The sequence below is a fragment of the Podarcis melisellensis genome (genome assembly GCF_964234715.1).
Source record: "Podarcis melisellensis genome assembly, chromosome: 16".
NCBI lineage: Eukaryota > Metazoa > Chordata > Lepidosauria > Squamata > Lacertidae > Podarcis > Podarcis melisellensis.
This window is the reverse complement of record NC_138533.1, coordinates 35,877,270-35,902,873: the sequence shown is the minus strand read 5'-3', so window position 1 is coordinate 35,902,873 and position 25,604 is coordinate 35,877,270. Positions and strand designations below refer to the sequence as shown.

Genomic DNA, 25,604 nt, shown 5'->3' with positions numbered 1-25,604 from the left:
AGATGGGGCTTCTGAAGATCTCTGCAGGCAAAAATGTCATCTGACATCATTGTGACATCCGGTGAATGACTGCATCTAGCTGTCAGACAGGGGGAATAACAATCTGCCCTGCTGGGCTAAAAGGGGTTTCCCATCCCTGTGTTACTATCTGAAAACTGCTTCTTGATTATGGTGGTCACCAGGTCTCAGTTCTCCACAAGCCTTGCATCTCACCCCTGCCAGAGCGAGGCATAAATAAATTATGTCCCACCAGAAAGACATACTCAGATGGCTGTGACTTGGTTAATTTACTCTTTTTAAATAACTACTGTAATAAAACTGGCAATTAAAAACAAGAGACGGAGAGAGGGAGAACACTGAAATTACAATGCGGCTATAACTGTAACTGCCTTGTTACCATGTTACATCAGAAAAGAACACACACACGGTGTCCTAAGGCAGTGTCTTAAAGACAGATTTATAATCACATGAGCCAGGGTTGGCAATATTTTGTCCCTGAAGGCCCTATATATCAGTGGGCAGGCATTTGGAGGCCACATGACACTAGCCTAGTTGGTGGCGTTTGGAGCATATCACTTCACAGGTATTCCTCTCTATCAGGGGTGAAGCATGCGGAGGATATGGTACAGGCTTTGGGGGAGCACAATCTCAGGAGGGGGCAGCAAAATTTGGTCAGGGGAGAATTTGGTAATCTACAGATCTGTGTACAACTGCCTTCTCCATATTATCTGTGCTATTAATGGGCAGAAATTGGGGTGATCTTTCCACTTAATATTCCCAGGAGGAGGTAACATTCACCAGAGGTTTCTCTGGGGTGGAGCTCACCATTCACAGTGGCAATGTGACAGCTCCTTCCTTCCTTTTTATAAATCAGCCCTTCATCATACTAATCCTAGAGTGGGTTACAATGAAATGCCAATATAATGCAAAATAGAGCAGCACCAGTGGTGTTAACCAGTTTCCATAAGAGTAGTTTCCGGCATCGATAGTCTGGCTCCCATTCTGCATTTCCCACAATGTACTGGGGCTTCCATCATTCCGGGACACTGTGAGTAGGAAATTGTAGGCACCAGAAAAAGAAAGAAATGAATGGTGAAGTGGTCTTCTTGGAGTGGAAGATGTCTTCTGTGAAATTTCAACCCAGCTACGAAATTCAAAACCTTAATTAAACATACCTGGGAAAGGTACCTCTCCTTCTCCCACCCTCCAACCACATGATTGTGCAAGTCCTCCAAATCAGTTCAGGGTCCAGATGCAAGTCAGGTTAGCTCCTGATCACCCTGGGCTGTCTAGGAGCCCAAATCTAATCAAGATAGAGCATGCACAACACTGATTTAAAGCATATGTTTAAATGCAGTCTTTTGTGGGGGTTTCTTCTTCTTCTTAATTGCAGCTTAGTGCCAGAATGTGCTGGAACAGACCTAAGAATTGAGCATATGTGAAAGAGACACAAAACATAAGGAGATTTGCCACTGCTGGATGATCCAAAGTGAATCCAGGCCCCGGTTTGATAATTGCTACCCGCTTTTAAGAAACTGAAACTTTGGAGGAAAAAAAATAGATACCTTCCCTGAGAATTCCCGAAGAGGTGTCTAACTTAACTATAGCCTCTCTCTGAAGCTTTAAAGCCCTTAAACTGTTGCTATCACCTGTGGAGGAAAATGCTGTTTTGCTTTCAGTGTCTGCGGAGAGAGACTTCCACATCGGATGAATACTAAGCAGAAATCTGACTTTTCAAAAGAACAAAGATATGGGAAGGGGGAAGGAGGGAGAGAACCTGAATTTGAAAGGGGATTTATTTCTAGAGCAATCCGCTTAGGTGTTTTATTGCGTATACACTAAAGAATTTAGAAGAAACAGTTAACTCAAATTAAAAACAAAATGAAAAGAGACGAAGAAAGGGAGGCAAAGCAAACCATTAGCTAAGGCAATGATAGCTGAAGGCAAGTGAATTGCAAGCGGCCCTTTTCATCTGCTGGGAGTGTTGCAAGAGCTATGGAACCACAGGAAGGAGACACAAAATAATGATGTTCCATAGTTTTGGGGTGGGGATGCTTCACTTTGTACCTGAGGTAGTGTGTATGTTGCTCTAGGACCCAAAAATAAGCAGGATGGTGTACCGGTGTCTGGAGATCAAGGGTCCAGTAAAGGTACAGAAAAGCAAAAAGCAAAACAAAAATATATGTTGGCAAGTCTAGACCTGACTGTATTCCTACTTTGGCCACAGTGGGGAGCTTGGTTTGGAATTTCAGAACTGAGGTGAAATGGGCTGGTCTGCTTGGGGAAATACACTTTTCACTGATTCCAATTAAATTCTACTCAGAGTAGACCTATTTGAATTTTTTTGTTATTATACATAACATGCAACCATTTTACTTCTTTATCGTATGACCTTTGGGTTTGTTAACATTTTATGATGATCTGTATTCCTACATATAGTTAAGGTGATTTGATTAACTTCCTCTGAGAGTTTTAATTTTATATCTAATACATTTATTAATTTAATGCAAATTAATAGGGAGGGAGAGTTGGTGCTTGCAAAAAGAAGCAGGTTAAGGGGGTATGCTACCCACCACCAAAGAACTTGCCATATCATTTTGCTACTCTTTTCTCATAGACATGGCCCCTGTTTTCAATCCCAGCCCCTGTGAATTCCAATCAAATGTTCAAATAATTACAGTAGAGGGTGTGGAATCACAGGTTCTGGCATCAAATGAAGCTGTCTAAGTTTCTCTTTCTGACCCTCAGGACTCTCTTCAGGCCACAGGCCCTCCCCAGACAAACTTTCTCTCTGGTTCTGTTTTGAGAGCTTTTGACTGGCTAGAATGTGTCCTTCAGCTCTGATCATGTCTCTTGCTCTGATGTGTCCTTCAACTCTGATCATGTCTCTTGGAGAATAAGGAGCAGTACAGTGGTACCTCTGGTTACGTACTTAATTCGTTCCGGAGGCACGATTTCTGTTCTCATCCTGAAGCAAAGTTCTTAACCTGAGGTATTATTTCTGGGTTAGCAGAGTCTGTAACTTGAAGCATATGTAACCTGAAGTGTATGTAACCTGAGGTACCACTGTATGTGAGTGTGTGCCAAAGCTACTCTACTGTCCAAAGGTTAGATTGATTTGCATGTGTTGCTCCACCCACTTTCATCTCTGGTCCTGCAAGGGTGCATGGAAGGAAATGTGACCCTTAGGCTGAAAAATGTTCCTCATTCCTGACATGAACTTTCACCTTGGCCATACAATGTTTCCCAATCTATTTAATTGAATACCTTTTCTGCTTTTCTTCTCTCAACCCCACCCCCCACCCTTGCCATTATTCCAGAAATAATAACAATATGTTCAGCGAGGTGGTGAGGCTGAACTTTGAAATAGCCAGCTTCAGCAGTCTTTCCGGAACACAGCCTATCACCTGGCAGGTGGAATATCCTCGAAAGGGGACAACAGACCCAGCCCTCTCTGAAATCTTCATTTGCCAGAAGGATCTCGTCGGGATTGTTCCATTGGCGATGGTAAGAGAGTTCACGTAGACAGACGTAATGCTTTTCAAAATTTACTTTTATTGCCATTTATTAATTCTGAGGCTTCTTTCACTGTGAGTACTGCAACGTAATAATTTATTTTATTCTGCCTATCTCACAAACAGCTCAGGATACATGGCTCCCCACTACCACCATGTTATCCTGACACTAAATAAGGTTTTAAAAAGAAACATTTGAGAAAAAGAGGATTAAGATATTGTGGCTTTTTTTCCTGATTTCTCCCCCAGTCAGAATCCAGTCTGCATTTTATGGTATGTCTATGGCAGGGATGGAGAACTTGTTCTGAAGAAAAGGCAACGTTTCTCACCTCCTCCCTCCCCTCCCCTTCCCTAACTCTACCTGTTGCACTGCTTTTCAGATAAAGCCCCATGCCCGGCCACGCTCTCTCCTGCTTGCTCCTTCAATGAGTGAGCAAGAGGACTGGTGGGCTGTCTAAGCTGCTTTCTCTCTCCTGAAGAGGCCCACAGGGACACGGGTTGGGTGCCAAGACTTCTTGCGAGACTCCTGTCTCCCACTCAGTGGCCAGGAGGCAGCAGCTCTGAGGCACCTTTGGCTTTGTGGCTGGGGCTGGAGAGGGTAGAATTACTGCCCGGCAAAGCCCAAACTTTTCCCCAGCCTGTGCCAGTCCTTCCCTGGGGCTTCCCTCCTGGCACGTGTCCTTGGGCAAGGCATGCACGCAGCAGCAGGAGCATGGAGAGGAGAGCTGCCGGCATGCCCAGAACCTGCCAGTGCCCACCTCACATGAGCCCCTCACACTGCACAGCCAATGAGAGGTGGTCAAGGAAAGGATGTGCTTTGTGTCTCTACCTACTCTCCACCACCACCCTGCTATGCCTGCTGCAGCTGGGGCTCCAGCACTCCTGGGACACCACCAAGCCTGCCAGAGAGCACAAGTTGCCGCTCCTACTGGCAGCTCGCAGAGCTGAAAAGGTGAACAAGAGAACCAGCAGGTGGCAGGCGACCCATCTGAAGAGTGGTTACTGCAGGGGTGCAGCAGAGTCCACCTGTTGCTTCCAGGGGATATCCCATACAACATTCACAGGATTACGTGGTGAAATGCTTGCCTTGCAATGGGTGCTGGCAACCCACGCTAGGCCACTGCATCTGCCCACATGTCAGTGCACTGGGAAGACATTGCAAGTTCTACATAGCCATTCAGCTCTGACTACACAGGGACATTACTGGGGGTGAGCACACTCAGGTGAGAGCAAGTGATGACATTGTGTTCAAACAGGCAAAACAGAAAATTCTAGGCAGCAGCTGGGAGTGGTTGAAAAAGAAGTTGGGGTGATTTTGTTTTTGTTTTTTTAATATAATATTTTATTAAGTTTTAAGAATAACAACATACAGGGGAAAAAAACACAAGAAAAACACAAAAAATACACAAAAAGAAAAACAAAAATCCCTCTTTTTAAATTCTCATCTTTGATTCACCTATTTTCCTGACTTCCTCACGCCTCCCTTTTTTGTATCCCTTTTAAAAAAATTGTTCAGCAAATTGATATCCAATTAATTTATCTATTATCAATCCAATCTTGTTTTTTGCCCCTTCAGTTCATTTCAATGTCATCAACATTCAAAAATTTTACAATGTTTCTGTAAATAAATTTTAAATTTCCTCCAATCTTCTTCCACCAACTCTTCTCCCTGGTCTCGGATTCTGCCAGTCATTCCCGCCATTTCCATATAGTCCATTACTTGCATCTGCCATTCTTCCAGAGTGGGTAGGTCTTGTGTCTTCCAATACTTTGCGATGAGAAGTTGGGGTGATTTTGATGGGAGGAAAAGTTTGTGGAATAACTGTGAATAGCTTTGACTCGGCCCCAGTTAGATTACAGAAAGAAAAGCAGTTCAGACTACTTGATGTTAATGGGCAGCTCAGGAAACTTCTCTTGGTGAAAGTCAATTGCGATTTATAGTACTTGGTCCCAAAAAAGAGAGGGGGGGATAAAAATCAGACAACAGCCTGGTACGAGGACACCTACTAAAAATGTGCTTTGAAACACCTTCTTAGTGCTGAGTGCATCTGTTTCTGTGCCATGCCTGGTGATAAGGCATGGCGGGAGCTCTAATGTGTCGTACTGATAAAATCCAGGTGTATAATGTGCCAGTGGTTAAAAAAAAAATGCCTTTGCTAGCAGGATATGACTAGATAAAGGAAAGCTCCCTGCTTTCTCTTTAGCTTTGCAGTTCCAGCCGGGCTCTTTTAAAAAAATTCTTCTTCATTTGAACGTTAATCTCCTGCCGAGCTGATTACCTGGCAATATCCTTGTTCGGAATCACAGAGAGAGTAAGACAGAGGGAGAAAGATAGAGTCAAAGGGAAAGTTTGATGCAGCCATCTGCTAAGAAGTCAGAATTGCTCTGTGCATTCAGGCAAGCTAAGTGCTGCCAACTCTATATTAAAAAATTTAGGTCTCCTGTGTTATGTACCAAGTTTTCCCCTCGAAGTTAGATTTTGGAAATTTAGAACAGAGTAGAATGAAATAGTGGAACTCTGAGTACAGGTGGGTGATCAATTTGCTTTCTCTCAGTTTCTCATTTTTCCACACAGTTCCCTACATTTCCGTAACAATTTCTGATTTATTTATTTTAAGTCTTCATGTAAATTCATGAGTATCTTGGTGTGAAAGCATTTTTATGAATTATTTTTACCAATGTATGCATTATTATGTACACGTTTCCCTAATATATGCATTATTCTACAAATCATTGGGTTAAAGAACTGCATGGCAAAATTAGGAGAAGTGTGAGTTTTGAAGATTAGTATATTGGTTTGAGAAGAGAAGAGTGAATTGGGTCGATTTTCATTAAGGTGAATGGGCGGCACCACTACAGACTGCATCTCGGTTCGGGTGGGGACACTCTTTTTGACTGCCTGAATGTGGCCCTCCAAGCCTCTCTCTCTGGCCCTTGGAACTCTCCCTAGGCCACACCCCTCTCTAGCCTTTCATTGCAACCTGAGCACTTTTGCCAGGCTGGAATGTATCCTTGAATGCCTCCTGCTTGCCTGGATGGAGAAGGTCGTGTGAGTGTGTGTAAAAACTAGCCTACTGCCCACTTTTGCCTCTGGCCTCACTCATCACTGGCATGTGCCCCTCAAAACATTGCCCAGAAGGTCCAGTATATCTGAAGGAGCATCTCCACCCCCATCGTTCTGCCCGGACACTGAGGTCCAGTGCCGAGGGCCTTCTGGCGGTTCCCTCATTGTGAGAAGCCAAGTTACAGGGAACCAGGCAAAGGGCCTTCTCAGTAGTGGCACCACCCTGTGGAATGCACCCCCACCAGATGTCAAAGAGAAGAACAACTACCAGACTTTTAGAAGACAGCTGAAGGCAGCTCTCTTTAGGGAAGCTTTTAATGTTTAACAGGCTACTGTATTTTAATACTTTGTTGGAAGCTGACCAGAGTGGCTGGGAGGGGTATAAATACTATAAAAAAATTTCATTATTATTATTATTATTATTATTATTATTATTATTATTACTGTTACTATGTGTGTGGCCCTCAGGCTGGAAACTGATCACACCTCACTGATGTAAGCTGTTTTGCAGCAGTGTGGAGCAGTAGCAGCTCTCAGCAGTCCTGAAAATCCCTCACCTTTTCAGCCTCCAGTTTCCCAGTCCTGTTTCTGTTGCAGACTGGCTCAGACATCTCAGCTGTCACAGTTGTTCCTTGCATCCTGGGGAGAAAGGCTCCCTCGCCTTATCCTCCTTCCTTCTGATCTGGCAGGCAAAGGCAGCAACTGTGGGCACATATGGTGGCTGCGGCACTTGGCAGCCGCCAGATCGAAAAGCATCGCTCCGTGATGTCGCTCACAAGCAAGCAGCATCTGTGGCGAGAGCAGGCTGGCTCATCTCGATTCTGGCCAATTCTGAAGTTTCTCCAGCATCTACTGCTCATGCTGCTACAGCAGCTGTAAAGTTGCCCGTGGGGCTCTGTTGACTGGGCTGGCTTATGGTATCACTGTCTTTTCCGCTACATACTGAGGCTTAAGTATAATTTTTACCTCTTGGTTGTCAAGCTGTGGCTTAGAAGAAATGCTGTAAAAATCCTCCTGGAGGACAGTCAAGTCCTGGAGGACAGTCAAGACAAGCTCATGGCTCCATGGAAAGAACACAAACCGTTTGCTGGAGTTTCAGTATGAAATACAAAAGACAAAACCATATATACGTAATAAGCACTTTTTAAAAAAGACTGCTTGTCATCTCCTCCTCATCAGTGTCTGAGCTTCAGTGATGTCACAGAATGTGCATGATTATTCCAACTTCTAGGAAGAGAGCAGGCAGTTGTGAAAATAAGGCAATGTCTATGGGTTGTGAAAGATTTTGTGGCTGGAGGGAGTATAGCTGAGTGGGCAAGCAGAGTGGTGGAGTCCATGTTTTGCATGTAGAAGGTTCTACATTCAATCCCAGGTGACTCCAGCTGAAAGGACCCTAGGGAGGAGGATTGCCAAAGATTTTGGAGACCACAGAAGGCTAGCCCAGTCCAGGAAAAGACGGTCTCTTCCCTCTCTCCTACCCATGCCTCGTGTTGTGTTGTGACAACCTAGCAACAGAGGGATGCATCACTTTGATGGTTCTGAAGACCCTTTCTCAAAGTATTTGTGAAAGGGGTGAGCAGTTTCATAACCGGGGCATGGAGAGTCTGTTTTTCTTTTGGATCACCTGCTGTGCAGAATGAGACCTTCCTCAAACAATTTTCTAGTAGCATTGTGGAAAGGGCCACATTCCATGGCATTACAGAGTCTGAGGACCAAGATGCTGCTGACAGACATGCATGTGAGATACATCCAAGGATGCTCAGACCTAATGGGAAGACACCTATCCAAACTATACTTGCCGCCTCCACCCAGCTTCCAGTAAGTGGCATTTTTATTGCATTTATACCTCATCCTTGCAGACCATCCAAGGTCTGTTTATATATATATATCACACTATCTCTCTCTCACACACACACATTTTGGCTTCATAACCACCCTGTGAGGTAGGCTCACAGTAACTGGTCCAAGATCACCCAGTGAGCTTCATGCCTGAAGCAGGGATTGCAGCCTGGCTGTCTCCATTCCTAGTCTGACATACTATCCACTGCATTAGACAAAATTTCAAGTAGTGAGGCTGCCACTGAGGTTTGTACAGTGGTGCCTCGCAAGACGAAATTAATTCATTCCGCAAGTCTTTTCGTCTTGCGAGTTTTTCGTCTTGCGAAGCACGGTTTCCCATAGGAATGCATTAAAAATCAATTAATGCGTTCCTATGGAAACCGAACCGCCTTCAGACCAGGTCTGGAGACAGTCTGTCCCCCGACCTCTTCTGAAGGCTGGCGGGGGCGAAAGTCTTTGCTTCCCCCCCGCCTGCCTTCCCGGGACAGTCCCGGGGACTTTTAAAATGCTGGCGGGCGGCAGCGAAGCCTTTGCTGCCGCCCACCAGCATTTTAAGATCGCCCACGGACAGCAGAAAAGTCCTTCGCTGTCCCTGGGCGATCTTAAAATGCTGGTGGGCGATTTCTCAGCTGTCCTGGGGCGATTTAAAAGTCTTTGCCCCCCCTGCCTGCCTAACCGGGGGCTTTTAAATTGCCCCGGGACTGTCCGGGGTGATTTAAAAGCCCCCGGACGGCTTTTGAAGGCAGGCGGGGGGGAGCAAAGACTTTTGCCCCCCGCCCGCCTTGGGAAGAGGTCCAGGACCTTCCGGGGGCTTTTAAATCACCCCGGACAGTCCCGTGGCGATTTAAAAGCCCCCGGTTAGGCAGGCAGGGGGGGCAAAGACTTTTGCCCCCCACTCGCCTTGGGAAGAGGTCCTCTTCCGAAGGCGGGCAGGGGGCAAAAGTCTTTGCTCCCCCCTGCCTGCCTTTCCGGGAGAGCGAGAAGGCAGCGCTGCCTTTTCCGCTCTCCCGGAAAGGCAGGCAGGGGGGAGCAAAGATTTTTGCCCCCCGCCCGCCTTGGGAAGAGGTCCAGGACCAGGACCTCTTCCCAAGGCGGGCGGGGGGCAAAAGTCTTTGCTCCCCCCGCCTGCCTTCAAAAGCTGTCCGGGATAGCGGGAAGCGCTTCCCTGCTATCCCGGACCGCTTTTAAAATGCTGGCGGTGGGGAGCAAAGCCTTTTGCCCCCGCCGGCCTTCCTGGACCTCTTCTGAAGTCCGGAGGGGGGGGGGGAAAGGCTTTGCTCCCCACCGCCAGCATTTAAAAAAAGGTCCCCGAGATTTCCCTATGGGCTTTCGTCTTGCGATGCAAGCCCATAGGGAAAATCGTCTAGCGAAGCGTCGCAAAAACCGAAAAACCCTTTCGTCTTGCAGGTTTTTCGTCTTGCGAGGCATTCGTCTTGCGGGGCACCACTGTACACTGGTACAGCCTTCCCCAAGCCCTGAAGCCGTCACTGAACTCCAATGCCCATCATCCCTGACCGTTGACCCTGCTGGCTGGGGCTGATGAGAGTTGGAGCCCCAAGAACATCTAGAGCAGTGCTCTTCAACATTCGACCCCCAAGTGATGCTGGATTACAACTCCCATCAGCCATGACCATTCTCCGTGTTGGCTGGGGCTGGTGGGAGTTTAAGTCAAGCAACATCTGAAAAACCAAGATTGAAGAACCCAGCTCTAGAGTGAAGTTTGGGGAAGGCTTCACTAATACATGGCAATTACATCATCACCAGAACAGCAAGTGACCCAGTCAGGATGGTGGGTCATTTTTCTGTGCTTACAGAGGAAGTCCTGGATACTGATTGACTGATTGATTGATTGATTGATTGATTGACTTCACTTATATCTCACCTTTCCTTCCAACTGAGCCCAGGGCAGCAAAAACGCAAGCAATAAAACAATAAAAACTTATTTAAAAGATAGCTCAGTCAGTAGAGCAGTCAGTAGACTCTTAATCTTGCGGTCATGGGTTTGAGCCCTATGTTGGATGAAAGATTCCTGCATTGGAGGGCATTGGACTAGATGACCCTTGTGGTCCCTTCCAACTCTACAATTCTATGATTCTATCTTAAAAACAATTCAACTGCAGATGCAGACAGGGAAAGATCTCTGATTAAAAGGCTTGTTGAAAGAGGAAGGTCTTCAGCTGCCCACAAGACAACAGAGATGGAGCCTGTCTAATACTTAATGGGAGGGAATTCCAAAAAGTGGGTGCCACCACACAGAAGGCAAAAACCCAGCCCACCTGACATCCTTTCGTCTTCACTTCTGATTCCCTCCTCCCATTCTTCCTTCCTACAGTAGTTTCTGATGCTGAGCTGTTGAGAGTCACGGCAAGGAAATATCCATAATGACATAATGACCAAACATCCTTGGTGATGAGAATTTGTCTAGATAATGAATTGTAAACCAAAGAGCCGAGCAAGGCAAAACGTGTCAGATAACAAAGTGAAAGTGAAAAGCTTTAGAGGGTTGTTTCTTTTCCTTCTTAAAAAAATAATATTTATTTGTTAAATCCTTGGAGGTAACTCATTATGTTGCTGAGGCTTAAAAAATTCCCAGTGAATTTATCATCCTGCCCTCAGTCATTACCTTCCATTATGATAAAGTGTTCTTTCTCATTAGTGCATTTATTATTTATTTATTTATTTATTTATTTATTTATTTATTTGTTGTTTCTGCTGTCATCATACAAACCCCTTAAGGACCTCATTAATTACCGCTTGGCAGAACCAAGGTGCTTCTCAGCAGCCTACTGCTTGACTGCTTCCTGGAACACTCAGCAAGAAATGTTTAAGGCTTTTGAAACAGCATCAAAAAGTAGCATTTGGACTTCTGGCTCTCTGAAACAAACACCTTGTCAGAAGAATAACTGCATAGTACTTCAAGGGACCCCAGCAACTTTCTCACCTGCACCTTCCTTTTTGGAATATTGGAATATTCTCTGAATATTCACTGAATATTCCCAGAATCTGATATTTGGTGATAGTCAGTTACACTGTTTGGTCACTGGTGTACAATGGTGTGTGTTTTTTAGTTTTTGTGTGTTGGACAGTATTTGCTGGTTCCTATTCAGTAGCATTTATTATCTGGATTGTTGTTGTTGTTCATTGGTGTGTAGTGTTATTTAAATTATGACTGTTTCTTGATGCACAAAGGTATTTTAGTATCAGACAGGTTTTGTTTGCAGTGATATTAGTACATGCAGGTCCTGCTCTCTGCCAATTCACTATGCAAAAATTCACTCATCTGCACGTAAAGAATTATGCCCAAACCTCAGTATAAACACAGCATATTCAGTTATCCGAACATCAATACTTTCTTATTTCCTTGTTTCTGCTTTACTGGTTGGCAAATCAGGAATCAGGAGAGATCTGACAAATAATCCCCCCCCCCACTTTGTCTTTGTCTTGCTGGTTGGCTGCTCCCATTTTGGGGGGGAAACATTGAAAATGCAGGGGAGAGATTGAAAAAATGCCAGATTAGAAATATTTTCATTGGAAATAATGAGGGGGAGGGGAGCTTCTCCTCCAACATCCCCCTGACATCCCAGCTGCCATCCGTCTGTTTCGAGAGTGACCTCCCCATCCCAGTAAGCCTGTGAAATCCAGAGTCTAAAATTGCCAAACTGCCCCACTGACATCTTTGAAATGCACTTAAAAAATTAAGGTGGCAATATTTGGAACATCTTTCATGAGAGCTGCTGAAGCTTGAATTGGAACCCATGGACCTGTGAAGTTCTGCCAACGTGAAGAGCATTCATGAGCAGAAAAGGACTTTTGCCACATCAGCTGGTCATGGGTTTTGCTTGACCTAGAAGGCCTTCAAAGTCTTCCTGGTCAGATTGTCACTTGGCCTGGACAATGTCCATACTGTATATTTTTACTGCTGTCTCCTCTTCTTTCTCTCTTGACTAGGCAGCTTCCTACAGCTCTGAAAAGGGTTTTCTTTTCATAGGAACCTTCACTTTAACTTGCTGAGAACTCTTCATTGATCTGCTCCCCTACATGTCATAGTCTCCGTTTTAGATGGTAGATTTTAGCATTTTGATGGCTGTCATGATGGATTTAAAAGAAAATAGGTAGGACCGGTTGAGGTTGGCATTGAAATGTGAAGTCTTTGAGAGATTCCAGTGTCAATGTCAATGTCAATGTCTGCCTCATCAGAGAGATTCCGATGTCAGATTCCAATTCTTAAAAAAGTTTGGTTAATTTTGCATACCAGTGAATTCCAAATCAGCATTGGTCGTCATGTTTGGTCACAGACCACAATAGACATGGTCTAGGCTAAAAAGGATGTGTTTTATGAGACTAAGTTAGATTGCTTTGAGAATGTGCTGGCACTCTTCCAAATGTTGGACCATCAATCCTATTATGCCTGAGCACTGGCCATACTGGCTAGAGCTGATAGGAGTCCAACAACATCTGGAAGGCCCCAGGTTCTGCATCCCTGATACAGGCCGAGCCCTTGAAAATCCATGCCACCTCTTTTCAGTAACATTGCAAAAGGCATTAACAACTGAAGCCCACTGCACATTGTGAGTGCTGTCACGCTACAATTGTTAGCGTCTGCAATGGCACGCTGGAGAGAACGGAAACTTTAGCAAATGAAATGGAAAGGAGAGGATTGGCAGCATTAATTTTAATCTGGACTCCTCAAGTCTGAGTTCTCCCCGGTTTCCCCTCCCTGCTTTATCAGCCTGATTGTCCCTTTTGCAGGATTTGTTACCTCCCCAAACAATAATAAATGCTCTTGCATTGCAATTTATTACACTCGTAAGCCTTCTGAAATCCCCTATTAGTGAAAAATGGTTACCCTGCAGTTTGTACGAGCTGATGTCTATCGAATACCAAGTATCAGTATTGGCATTTTGAGGGATGCTGTCCTCCGTCTTCCGAGGAGGCTGTAACAAAATGAGGATTCACTGTGTTTTGTGAGAACTCTGGGCGAATGCAAGCCAACCTTTCTCAAACAGGATGGCTGAGCCTTCAACATGCAGCAAAAGTGGACAAAAGAACTCTTTTCACTAAAGCATTTTTGAATGATCACCTTTTCGGTTTTTAAAACATTTCACATGCAAAATAAGCACATGGAAGAGAAAGGCTCTACCTATATTCTGTCCTGCCTTTTCCCTCTATGTTGGATGTTGTGCAGATTCCAGAGAATTCAGGCATCCAAGAAACTGCAGAGGGCAGACCGGGGAAAGGAAACCTGAGGTCCAGGGGCCAAATGTGGCCCTGTAAGCCCCCCCATCTGGTCCTTGAGCCCCTCCCCAGGCCACAAACTCCACTGGCCCTGCTCTGTACCCTAAGGGCTTTTGCCTGTCTGGAATGCAGCCCTGAACTCTAATAATGCCTCTGTTTCCCTCCATGGAGGAAACATAGCATGTGCAAAAGTAATATCACATTGTTCCACCCACTTTTGCCTCTGTTCCTGCCCCCGACTGCCCTTGGAAGCTTGCCCAGAAAGAAAGGTGTCCCTCAGGCTGAAAAGGTTCCCCAGCAGACCACCAAAAAGAGGATTTTAGAATGCAAGGAAATGTATCCACAAACATCTCTTGGCCACCTTAAAAGCAGCCAGCAAAAACCATGCATCCCATCCATAAGAATTTCACCAGCATGTTCATCTTCCCTTTCATAACCTATGAGTGCCATTTATCTTCTCATTCATTGCTGGAGAAGGGAAGCCACAGCATGAAAGCCACTGCTGTTGGATGCCTCAGATTCCCCCAACCTAGACCACAACCCCCATCACCCCTGACTCTGGCCATGCAGTGCCTGGGGCTGGTGGGAGTTGCAGTCCAAAACAAGTGAACGGTCACACGGTGGGGAAGGCTTAAATGTACTCTGGTAGCACTGTGGGTTAAACCACAGAGCCTAGGACTTGCTGATCAGAAGGTTGGTGGTTCGAATCCCCATGACAGGGTGAGCTCCTGTTGCTTGGTCCCTGCTCCTGCCAACCTAGCAGTTCGAAAGCACGTCAAAGTGCAAGTAGATAAATAGGTACCACTCCGGTGGGAAGGTAAATGGTATTTCTGTGTGCTGCTCTGGTTCTCCAAAAGCGGATTAGTCATGCTGGCTACATGACCCGGAAGCTGTATACTGGCTTCCTCGGCCAATAAAGTGAGATGAGCGCCGCAACCCCAGAGTCGGTCACGACTGGACCTAATGGTCAGGGGCCCCTTTACCTTTACCTTACTCCATGTTGAGAAATTCCCTGCACTTCTTAACTGTGGAGGATGGTGCCCCTTGAGATGGGAAGGGCGGAAGGCAGGCAGGCCGACAGTAGCTGGAGAAGGAGCCAATGCCAAGGGGAGCCAGAGTCAACAGCAGGTGAATCCAACTAATTCTGGTTTGAACCCCATTTCCCTCCCTGCTGAATTCTACAAAGGCAATGCTGGTAAACCATTTCAGCTCCTGCGTTGGTCCTAAGTGAAGAGCAGGCAAGTCAGAGAATTCTGATGGAAATGGGAATTGGCCATGCTCACTTACTTGTTCCATGTCTAAAATGGAAATCAATGCAGCAAATATGAGCAGCATTCACTTTTTTTGCTTTCCATCTGCAAACGAAATGTAATTGATGATGGCTGCCACCACCACCCCCCTTTTGCATCACGTAATGACAATGTAACATGTAATTTACATAATTAATTATGTGCATTGTGTAAATTACTGGTTATGTTCTGCATTATTAACATAGACAGTAAAATCATACCAAACAAGAAGAAATTTGTTCTTACTTTTTTGACCTCTCGAGGTCTATAAATGGATGTGGATAATATAATAAATCATGAATACATGTAGAGCTTCACAAACAAAGGTTTTGGTAAAAAATGCAGCTCATCTACCTGGGAAAACATCCACGTCTATGGTTGCTTTTGTTTTAATAGACTTGTTGTAATTTCTATTATCTCAAAAGTCTTGAATGTATTACTGATGTTTCTAGCCCCCTTTTTGTCTTCATGTTGATATTTCATACCTGTTTTCCGCTATAATTCTGTTCTATGCTTGATTTTGCATCTCAATGATAATTTTAAAAGATATGTAAATTGCTTAATCTCACTACAGTGAAAAGCAATGAAAAAAATGCAGGCTTTTGTGTGTGGAAGATGACCTGCAGTGGCACAGAAACAATGTGGCATGTGTCAACTACAGGGTGGAATGGAAAACGATGCCCTTTACATCTCGTTGTAAGGAGTTAGGTAGGTGAAAGCTGGCTGAGGACAGGTTGAGCTTTGATGTTGGCAGAACCCTGTTTGCCCAAGCATATCAGCCTCCAGTGCTACTCAATCCATAAAATAAGGAGTTTGCTGTTCTGTTTTGACCAAAAAAAAGTTTCCTTGGAAGAAAAAGAGAGAGAGCAAATGGGTGCACTGATTGTGAAGTTACTCCTCTGCTCCCCCTGCCTCCACCCCCTTTGTTGGCATTTTTATGGCTGCTTCACCATCACATTTCTCTCTGCCGCATGATCAAGTGCCTGTGTTATTACTAGTGCTTATCAAAAATTAAAGAGGTGCCTCCAAAATGAGGTGAGAGCCGGTGGTAATGTCTCCCTGCAGACTTGCCAAATGGACTAAATTAAACTGAGATTTTACTTTTGTTATTTCTATATATATATATATATATATATATATATATAGGAGGGAGCTGGGGTAGGCAACTTTCACTTGGGCTGCTTTCTCTCTCAAAATTGGATTCTGAAAATAAAACCCGCAAGTAGATGCCCAAGTGCTCAAGCGTCATTCCCCAGCACCTCTTGCTAAAAAATTGAAGAGCTGGAGAGATGTCTGCAGGATGCATTCCTCCCGTTACAAGGCGAAAGGCGCACCCTTAATAAACTCCTATCCTCTTATTCTGCAAAGTTAAAACAAGCCGGAAACCCCCCAGTGCGGTGGTAGAAATAACTTAATGTGCAATGCAGAGGTGGGGGCAGAGGTTGGTGTGTTTTTAAATTATTTATTTGATAACACTCTTGCCCTAGAGTATGTGGGGAGAGAGGGAGAGGAAAGAGAAAGAAACAAGGGCCTTGTTTCTTAATCCCTTATCCAGGGATCAAGTCAAGCCATTGATTGAACCATCTAGCATGTTCTTGTCTGCAGTACATCCCAGGAGTCCTTTTCCAGCCCAAGCTGTAGCAGATGCTGGGAACTGAACCATGGACCTTCTGCATACAAAGCAGGGACTCTACCACTGAACTATGGTCCTTAATAGTTTGCTAGTTTCTTTAATTTATATCCTGACTTTCCCCTCAACGGAGCCCAGGATTGTTAAAAAAAACCAACCATAAGGTTGTTAGAACAGTACGATTTAACCTAAAATAAAACCATTGAAAAACCATTGAAAAACCTTTTCCATTGCATTCAGGTCTTCTCCAAAGGCATCTGGTTGGACACTGTTAGAATAGGATGATTGACTAGATGGGCCTTTGACCTGGGTTCAGTGGGACATTTCTTTGGTCTGACGAGCAAGGTAAGGGCAGCCCGGTCCCAAATGAATATAAAAGCCCAATTAACAGCTCACAACCTTATTCTGGTCTAGAAGAATCAGATCTTCCTCTTCTACCTTTTTGCTCCACTCCCCTTTCCTCGTGTGTTTTGTATTTTTAAACTTGTATGCAGTTGGGGCTGGTCTATTAGGATGAATGGGGCACTGTCCCACAAAGCTCAGTCAGTCTTCATTCAAGGCCTCATTCTGTCTACATTCAGCCTATGGGATGATTCTGGCTGTCAGTTTCCTTTTTCATTAGCTTCTCTGTTGCCTTTGTAACACTCAGGGCCATCTTAACCATAGGCACCAGGGGTGCGGGGCACCCAGGCGCCATGCTCCCAGGGTGCCAGGCCAAGAGTCCGGAGCCCAAGAATTGGAGTCCAGAGAAGAGCCCAGCCATCGGTCAGAGCGCCGCGGCAGGCTCTTCTGCTGCAGGTAGCTCTGCACTGCAGGTTCGGGGGTGAGCGAGCCAGCGAGATGCTGAGATGGCTGGCCGGCTCCATCCTCCTGCACGCCTGGGATTGCCGTAGGGCCATGGAGAGGCCCGCCCAGTGCAAGCTGCTCACACCATAAGGTGCCTGGCTTTGCTCAGTCGCCAACGCTGATGCCTCGGGCTGGTTTATTGCTCCTCATGTTTCCAGTTTTCTTTTCCTGAGCGTGGTGTCAGCGGATCTTCGCACCCATGCGCCGCTTATGCTTAAGATGGCCCTGGTAGAAGGTTAACAACAGGAAGATTTAAAGGAACTCAAGGCAGTAGAGACACAAGATGATCAGAGCCCACCCGAACTTGAAGCATGGGAAGTCCCAATAAAAATTTATAATTTGGCAGAATATTTGGACTATATGATATGTATTTGTATAATTTGGAATATTTAATGTGATTTGATTGGATTGTTAAAATGGAAAATTTAATTAATTAAAAAAAAAAAGACGGCCCTGGTAACACTAGCAGTGAGGAGGATGAGGACAGCGCTAGAATTAATTTGCCTGGTTGTCATTGGCTCTGGCCCCACCTACCAATGGGTTCCCTGCTGTAATGGTTATATGGGGTTGCTCGTGCAAATCTGTGGTGTCACGTACATAGCTGGGAGCACTGATGGCATATGGTTTCAGAACAGAGTCCATATAAACGGAGACACCCACTGTAATAGTGCCAATACCTGAAATGATGGGGCGTCCTGGATTTCCTGGTTTGTGTATTTTAGGTAGAAGATAGAAAGTTCCTGGTCGAGGTTCTGTTGGTGTGTTAGTGAGGATCTGTTCTTGGATGTGTGGGGGTAGCTCCTTAACAATCTTGTTCAGTTATTTTTTGTATTCTTGTGTGGGGTCTGAGTCCAAGTTTATGTAAAAGGCGGTATTGGAAAGTTCAAATTCAGTGTTGACCTGTTCCTTCAGATCAGCGGCACAGCAATGGGCACCCGCATGGCCCCACAGTATGCCAACATCTTCATGGCAGATTTAGAACAATGTTTCCTAAACTCCTACCCACTCAAACCTCTCTTGTACCTGCGATACATTGATGATATTTTTATCATCTGGACACATGGTCAACAGACCCTGGACACCTTCCACCAGAAATTCAATGATTTTCACCCCACAATCAACCTAACAATGAATCAATCTATGCAAGAAATACATTTTTGGACACTACTATAAAGATACAGGATGGGCGCATAGACACCACCTTATACCGTAAACCAACTGACCGACAAACATATCTACATGCCTCTAGCTACCATCCCAAACATACCAAACAGTCCATTGTATATAGCCAGGCACTACGTTACAGCCGCATCTGTTCCAATTCTACAGACAGAGACTCTCACCTTTTTAGAACTAAAATACCCAGCAGATGAAGTTAGACAACAGATCAACAGAGCCAGACTGATACCCAGAGAGAACTTGCTGCAGGACAAACCCAAAAAAGAAAATAACAGAGCACCTCTAGTCATCACATACAGCTCCCAAGTTAAAACAGTACAACGCATCATCAGAGATCTACAACCTCTCCTGGACAATGACAGTTCTCTTTCTCAAGCTCTGGGAGGAAGACCTTTCATTGCCTACAGACAGCCACCCAATCTTAAACAACTCCTAACCCACAATAATACTACAACCAGACCTAACACGGACACTGGCACCAGAGCCTGCAATAAACCCAGATGCCAACTTTGCTGCCACATACACCCGGACAACACCATTACTGGCCCCAACAACATCACACATACCATCTCGGGACTATTTAATTGCTCATCGTCTAACATTGTGTATGCCATCAAATGCCAACAGTGTCCTTCAGCTCTCTATATTAGACAAACAGGCCAGACCTTACGCCAAAGAATAAACAGACATAAATAGGACATCAGGAATCACAAGACAGAGAAACCAGTAGGAGAACACTTCAATCTCCCAGGACATTCTATACAAGATCTCAAAGTAGCTGTTTTACTACAAAGGAATTTCAGAAATAGACTGGAAAGAGAAGCTGCTGAATTGCAACTTATCACCAGAGACCTGGTCTGAACAAAGACATTGGATTCTTATCTCATTATACATGGCAAAGCCATTTTTCACCTTCTCACCCCTTGCTCTTTCCTGTAAGACCTATTGCAGTCGTTAAGAGTCGTCAACAGGCTCATCACAGCTATCTGCTAATCACCCATTCCCACCACCCTTCTGAGTAATACCCCTCCCCACCTTCTCACTATATAGAAGGGTCTGGAAACTTCTGTTTCAGTGTATCTGAAGAAGTGTGCATGCACACGAAAGCTCATACCAAGAACTAACTTAGTTGGTCTTTAAGATGCTACTGGAAGGATTTTGTTTTTGTTTTGACTATGGCAGACCAACACGGCTACCTATCTGTTAATGTTTGATGTTTTGTTGTGGTTTTATATATGCTGTAAGCCACCCAGAGTGGCTGGGGAAACCCAGCCAGATGGGCGGGATATAAATAAAATGATTATTATTATTAGGGATGAAATGCATACATTGCTGGTGGTGTTGTTGTTGATGATGATGTTATGAGCCCCTCTACACTCTAGTCTGAAGCTATGCTTCTGTGCAGAGACAGATTTTTAGTATTTCCATCAACAACAACCTTGTAGACTAAAAGCTTTGCTTTTGTAAACATGGGGGCTGGGAGTTGCTGATACCCTGGAAAAAATCTGCATTGGGAAGGAAGTTGCTATCTTACAGAATCTGGGTTGTATCCATTACTGCTGAAGTCCCCTACCCAGCCCCCACTGGGCACGCTTCCACACCAGCTGTGTGCACAAATGTATGTTTTTAGATAAAATATTCATGCATTTTGTTACACTGCTGCTCTCTGTTGATCACAGCTATTATACCATCTCTGCTAAGTAAATTAGCAAATAAATAAGTTATCGTAGCCATAGGGCCGAGTACATAACGTTGCTGCATTTTTAATTTTGGTTTTAAAAGGGATGAGACTCAAACTGCACAGGACAGATTGCCTCTCTCTCTCTCTTTAAAAAAATCTTAGATTTTGTGGACATAGCATGGGTCCCTCCCACAATAGCTGTTTCCAAAAGCGATGGCTAGATTTCCTTCTTGATAGCATCAAAGTTCATCTTGAAGCAGTAGCTAGAGCTCATTCATTATGTACAGGGAAGTGAATATCTGCAGGGGACTGGATGTCTCTAGCACTGGGGTAGGGACCTCCAGCCTGCACCACAACGTTCCCCCTCCAGACTCTTCATTTGGCCCTCCAGACTCTTCCCCAAGCCACACCTACTTTCCCCAGGCCATGTCTCTTATAAGACTCCTTGAGTGTTTTTACCTGGCTGGGATGTGTCACAGAACTGTGATAATGGCTCCATCTGTGCTGCACATTTAGAGCAGTCTCATTCCACTTTAAATAGCAATGGCTTTCCCCAAATAATCCTGAGAATGGTACTTTACTAAGGGTGCTGTGAGATCTTAGGAGACCCCCTCGCCCACTCGCCAAGCTGTAATTCTCAGAGTGGTTTAACTGCCAATCCCTCTTCTCAGGGAATTCTGGGAATTTTATCTCTGTGGGGTAAATAGGGGTCTCCGAACAACTCTCAGCACCTATAACACACAGCTCCTGGTATTCTTTGGAGGAAGCCGTGACTCGTTAATGTGGCAATATACTGCTTTAAACGTATAGTGAAGATGGGACCTTAGTAGGTGCATAGATGATACAATATTTTGTTGCAGGCTCCACTCACCAGAGCTAATTTTATAGATGAACCCAGAGAGCAAAGGATGGGAGAAGTGCTGATCATTAGTCTTCATTGGAACAAGGTACTCAGCACTGCCTCCCCATTACCCTCTGCCTCATCCTCTAATGGAGTGCAACTTCTCTTGCACAACAAGCGTGAATGCTAAGAAGCAAATGGCTGGCAAAGGTCCAGGCGGAAAAACAACCCAGTGCTTCCCACCCCAGCAAACTGACAGCCCTCCAAGTGACTTTCAGTTTTCATACACAGAATGCCTCTTGACAACAATGAGAGAGAGAGAGAGAGAGAGAGAGAGAGAGAGAGAGAGAGAGAGAGAGAGAGAGAGAGAGAAAGAGAAGGAGATCAGCCAGCATTTTCCAGCACTCAAGAAACAGAACAAAACTTTCTTGACAAGCTTGGCATGAAACAAAAATGAAAAAGAACCTCGCCAGTTTAAAATTCTCCCACCTCGCTGTAAAATTTCCCTATGAAATGGGAAACAGTCACCAGCCAATAATATTCTCCTTCCACTGCCTCTGGATGACCTATTTATTGAGCATTCATCCTGATTTAGAAGCACAAAGCTTATGTGGAAGGTAGCTTATAGCTGGTCTTCTTCGGGTGTTTGTTCTGATCTGTTTGCAGGGAGGTTATACAACAATGAGGAATTGCCCTGATTTGCTGGTGGGGTGCTTATGCACCTTCCCATTAATCATTCGATCACTCCACATTTCCCCACCACTTTCCTACCTGCAAAAAAACTTTTTTAAAAAGTGGATTTGTTGTGCTGGGGCAAGAGAGCACTTTAATTGCCTACAAAGCTAAATTCACCGGTATATGCTTAGATGCCTCCTGTAAAATACTGACAGTCCAGAGGTATAGAATTCAGTGGGTGTGGCTCTAAAACCCACACTTCCCCACACTGTCCCTCGTTGCCTTTAACTGGCCAACTTTTGGGTTGCCTTTGTGTCCACCTCCCACCTAGAATGATATACTGTATGCATAGCTGCCTCCAGTGCTGTTTTTTCTTTTAAAAACATGTTTAGGGCAGGCATAGGCAAACTCAGCCCTCCGGATGTTTTGGGACTACAATTCCCATCATCCTTGACCACTGGTGCTGTTAGCTAGGGATGATGGGATTTGTAGTCCCAAAACATCCGGAGGGCCGAGTTTGCCTATGCCTGGTTTAGGGGTACTCTCATTTTCCTACTCATTTTCCTACTCTCATCTTCCTACTTACTGTTATCAGGAGAATCAGGAAAGGCATAAGATGTGTCCCCAAAGAAAGTCCTTGCAGCTTGAAACACTGCTTGCTTAGAAGAAGCCAGTGGCTGCATAAAAGGCAATCAGAACACAAGTTCTTTGAAGGACCGCCCTATCCATTTACCCACACACTAAGTTCTGCAACCGTCCTTGTTTGCCCATCACCTTGATAACAGAGAATAACAGGAATGAAAGAGAGGGTCTTTTCTGTGGTGGCCGCACAGCTCTGACACTCCATTATTGTTCATCTCTGGAAGGCTATCACACACCAAACATTTTGGAAGGCCTTGTAAACACTTCTTTTGCAGGTGTCAAATCTGGAATTTTCTTGCTTCTTCTGTGGATAAAACGTTTTAGACGGCTAGCATAATATTTCTTTTACTGGCTTTTGCTGTGAGGGTTTCCCAAAAAGGTGGGCCAGAAATATGATTTAATAGATTAATAAAGGGGAGGGTCTTTAATCTTGACTACTTAACCCAGACGGTAACACTTTGACAATTGCTGCATGCTAGTGCTGTAACAACTTGCTCCTTCTGCCTCAACTGTAGTGTTGCTATCCATGGTCCTTAACCGAATGAACTCTGAATCAGCACCATGGTCCTTGCCATAGTTCCTAATAATAATAATAATAATAATAATAATAATAATAATAATAATAAAATTTATTTATATCCCGTCCTCCCCAGCTGAAACCGGGCTTAGGGCAGCTAACAACAATAAGATAGTACAACATTTTAAAATCATTTCATTATAAAATTAATTCAAATCAAATTGATGGCAACCATTGGGCTAGAGTTCTGTGAAGATTGCCAAGGAACAGCTCTGTCTTGCAGGCCCTGCGGAAAGATGTCAAGTCCTGCAGGGCCCTAGTCTCTTGTGACAGCATTCCACCAGATCAGGTGACCGTTGCATGGATCACAGTGGCTAGGTCAGGGCGAGAGAGGTAAGGAGCCAACTGCTTAGCTTGGCGGAGATGAAAAAATGTCACCTTTGTTATAGCTGCAATCTGCGCCTCCATGGAAAGGGAGGTGTCGAAGATTACACCCAAACTCTTAACAGACGGTGCTGGCACTAATTGCACCCCCGCAAGAGATGGGAGTTGCCCCCCCAATCCCATATCATCCCATCCCAGTATGAAAGGAAGGAGGAAGGGAGAATAAGAAGCTAATAGAACAAGCAGTTGGGGGAGGCCAGGAGTGGGCAGCTGGAGTTTACATTTTGATTTGCAGTATGTAGCTAAATCTTGTGTGCTGCAGGCCTTTAATTTTATTTTATTGATTAGCTAATCAATGCATTGTTTAAATGCCAGGCAATTAATCAGCTGAAAATCTTTTAACTGGTTAGCAGCCCTAATAAGGGAAGTCACAATAATATTGTGCTTTCCCAGCATGCACTGGGAAATCCATTCTCTTCCTATGATGTCCAGCTGCCGCCATATCTTGAAATGTGTATTCTATTTCTTAGCAAATGGAGGCAACGGGCACATAATACTTGCCTTTTCACTGAACTATGCCTAATTATATTTAGCATTACAACTCTTCCAAGCACAGAGAGTCCTGAGCTGAAGGGGGGGCAGGGTTGAGATCAAGAAGTGGGGTCTTAATCACAATTGAGACACATTGATTATGATGGGTCGGAAGAGAAAAGAGAGGGGAACTGTCCACATTTACAGCTTTTCAGAGGGCGAAAAGAGAAGCAGCCATGTGTGAAGGCGTGCCACAGATTCTATTTCATGTCCTGATTAATTTGCATTTCTCATTACTGCTAGAGCTGGATTATCTAATACAATCATCTTATCAATTTTGTAAAGGATGTTTTTTTAGAAAACGATGGCTGGAAGAGCTGGTGGCCCCCACACAGTGTAGCTGCCCACATTGTACTGCCATAAAGGAGTGGCACATGTAATGGTGCTCCTTCCCATAGCATGTTTTCCCGTCCCTCAAAGAAAGTTGAGCATCTTTGTTTTTAAAATTAAAGGTGTTAAATAGTGGGTAGACATAGCAGACGACACAGCGACTTCTCCAAAGCAGCTCTTTATTTGTAAACTGGAACAGAACTGAACTGAAGGGTTCAGCCAGCCTGCTTATATAGAGCTCCAGAACAACGTAACTGTAACAACTTTCTGTAACTATCCAATCACTGAATGTCACTTTCGATCCCTTATTTGCATATGTGGACCTGAACTATCTACAGTATTCCCCTGCTGGCCCAGGGTGAGAACTTCAGTACATAACAAAAGGCGTGCACTCTCAACTGGTTTGATATCATAATGGAATAAGGTATATTCGTTTCCATTGTCCACACTAAAATTTTGTTTCTTTGCCTCTAAAATGCGCATCCTTTGCCTGATCTGTCTGAAATTTAGCGGTTAGGAAGTCACGCCTCTAGGGCGTTGCTTGCTCTGTCCATCACAGGCATAGGCAAACTCGGCCCTCCAGATGTTTTGGAACTACAACTCCCATCATCCCTAGCTAACAGGACCAGTGGTCAGGGATGATGGGAATTGTAGTCCCAACACATCTGGAGGGCCGAGTTTGCCTATGTCTAATCTATCATCTTTCTTTCTTTCTTTCTTTCTTTCTTTCTTTCTTTCTTTCTTTCTTTCTTTCTTTCTTTCCACATATACACACAGTTAGATGCAAGGCAAAATCCTAATCATGATCCATTACCTCACATCACAAAAATGTTATTTCAATTTGTTTGCAAGTGTTTTATGTTGCTCTCCTTCATGGGAAAGTGGATATTTTATTTTATTTTTTAAAGTTTTGATAGCTTGCATAATTGAATTTTAGCAATGCATCTGTCATGTGGCACATCAAAAGGACCCGTCTGTCGACTGCCACTTTTTTTTTGAGAGTCCGGATGTTAACAGGGTGACCACTTCAAAGGCACTTCAGAAGAGGCATCAAGGATCTTAAAGATAGCTCTGAGGCATCCGAATTGAGGAGTGTGGCGCACTCCCCACACCCCCTGCTGTCTTAGAGATGTCAGTGTCTCAGGTCCACCGAAAATGATTGACTGGCATGTATTTTAAGGAAGGCAGGGCTGCATGTGCATTTCTAAACATTCCAAAGTGGTGCCAGCAATCCCAATTATTCTATAAGAAAGGGCTATTTAATTAATGGTTGTCTCTATGCAGAGACTTTAAAACTAAGGCACTGCAATTCATTCAGGGTGAATCAGAGGATGTTGCGTTTGCAA

General features: G+C 44.5%; 1 protein-coding gene across 2 annotated transcripts in view; it reads left to right on the top strand.

The window, feature by feature from the left end:
* The window catches only part of LOC309359496 (transmembrane protein 132C-like), a 245,810-nt gene that overhangs the window by 179,636 nt on the left and 40,570 nt on the right, over positions 1-25,604 (top strand). For both annotated transcript variants that reach the window (XM_081893263.1, XM_081893264.1), the window contains exon 4: positions 3,321-3,507. In XM_081893263.1, the coding sequence (XP_081749389.1) occupies positions 3,321-3,507 (187 nt within the window). The remainder of the gene's footprint in view (positions 1-3,320; positions 3,508-25,604) is intronic.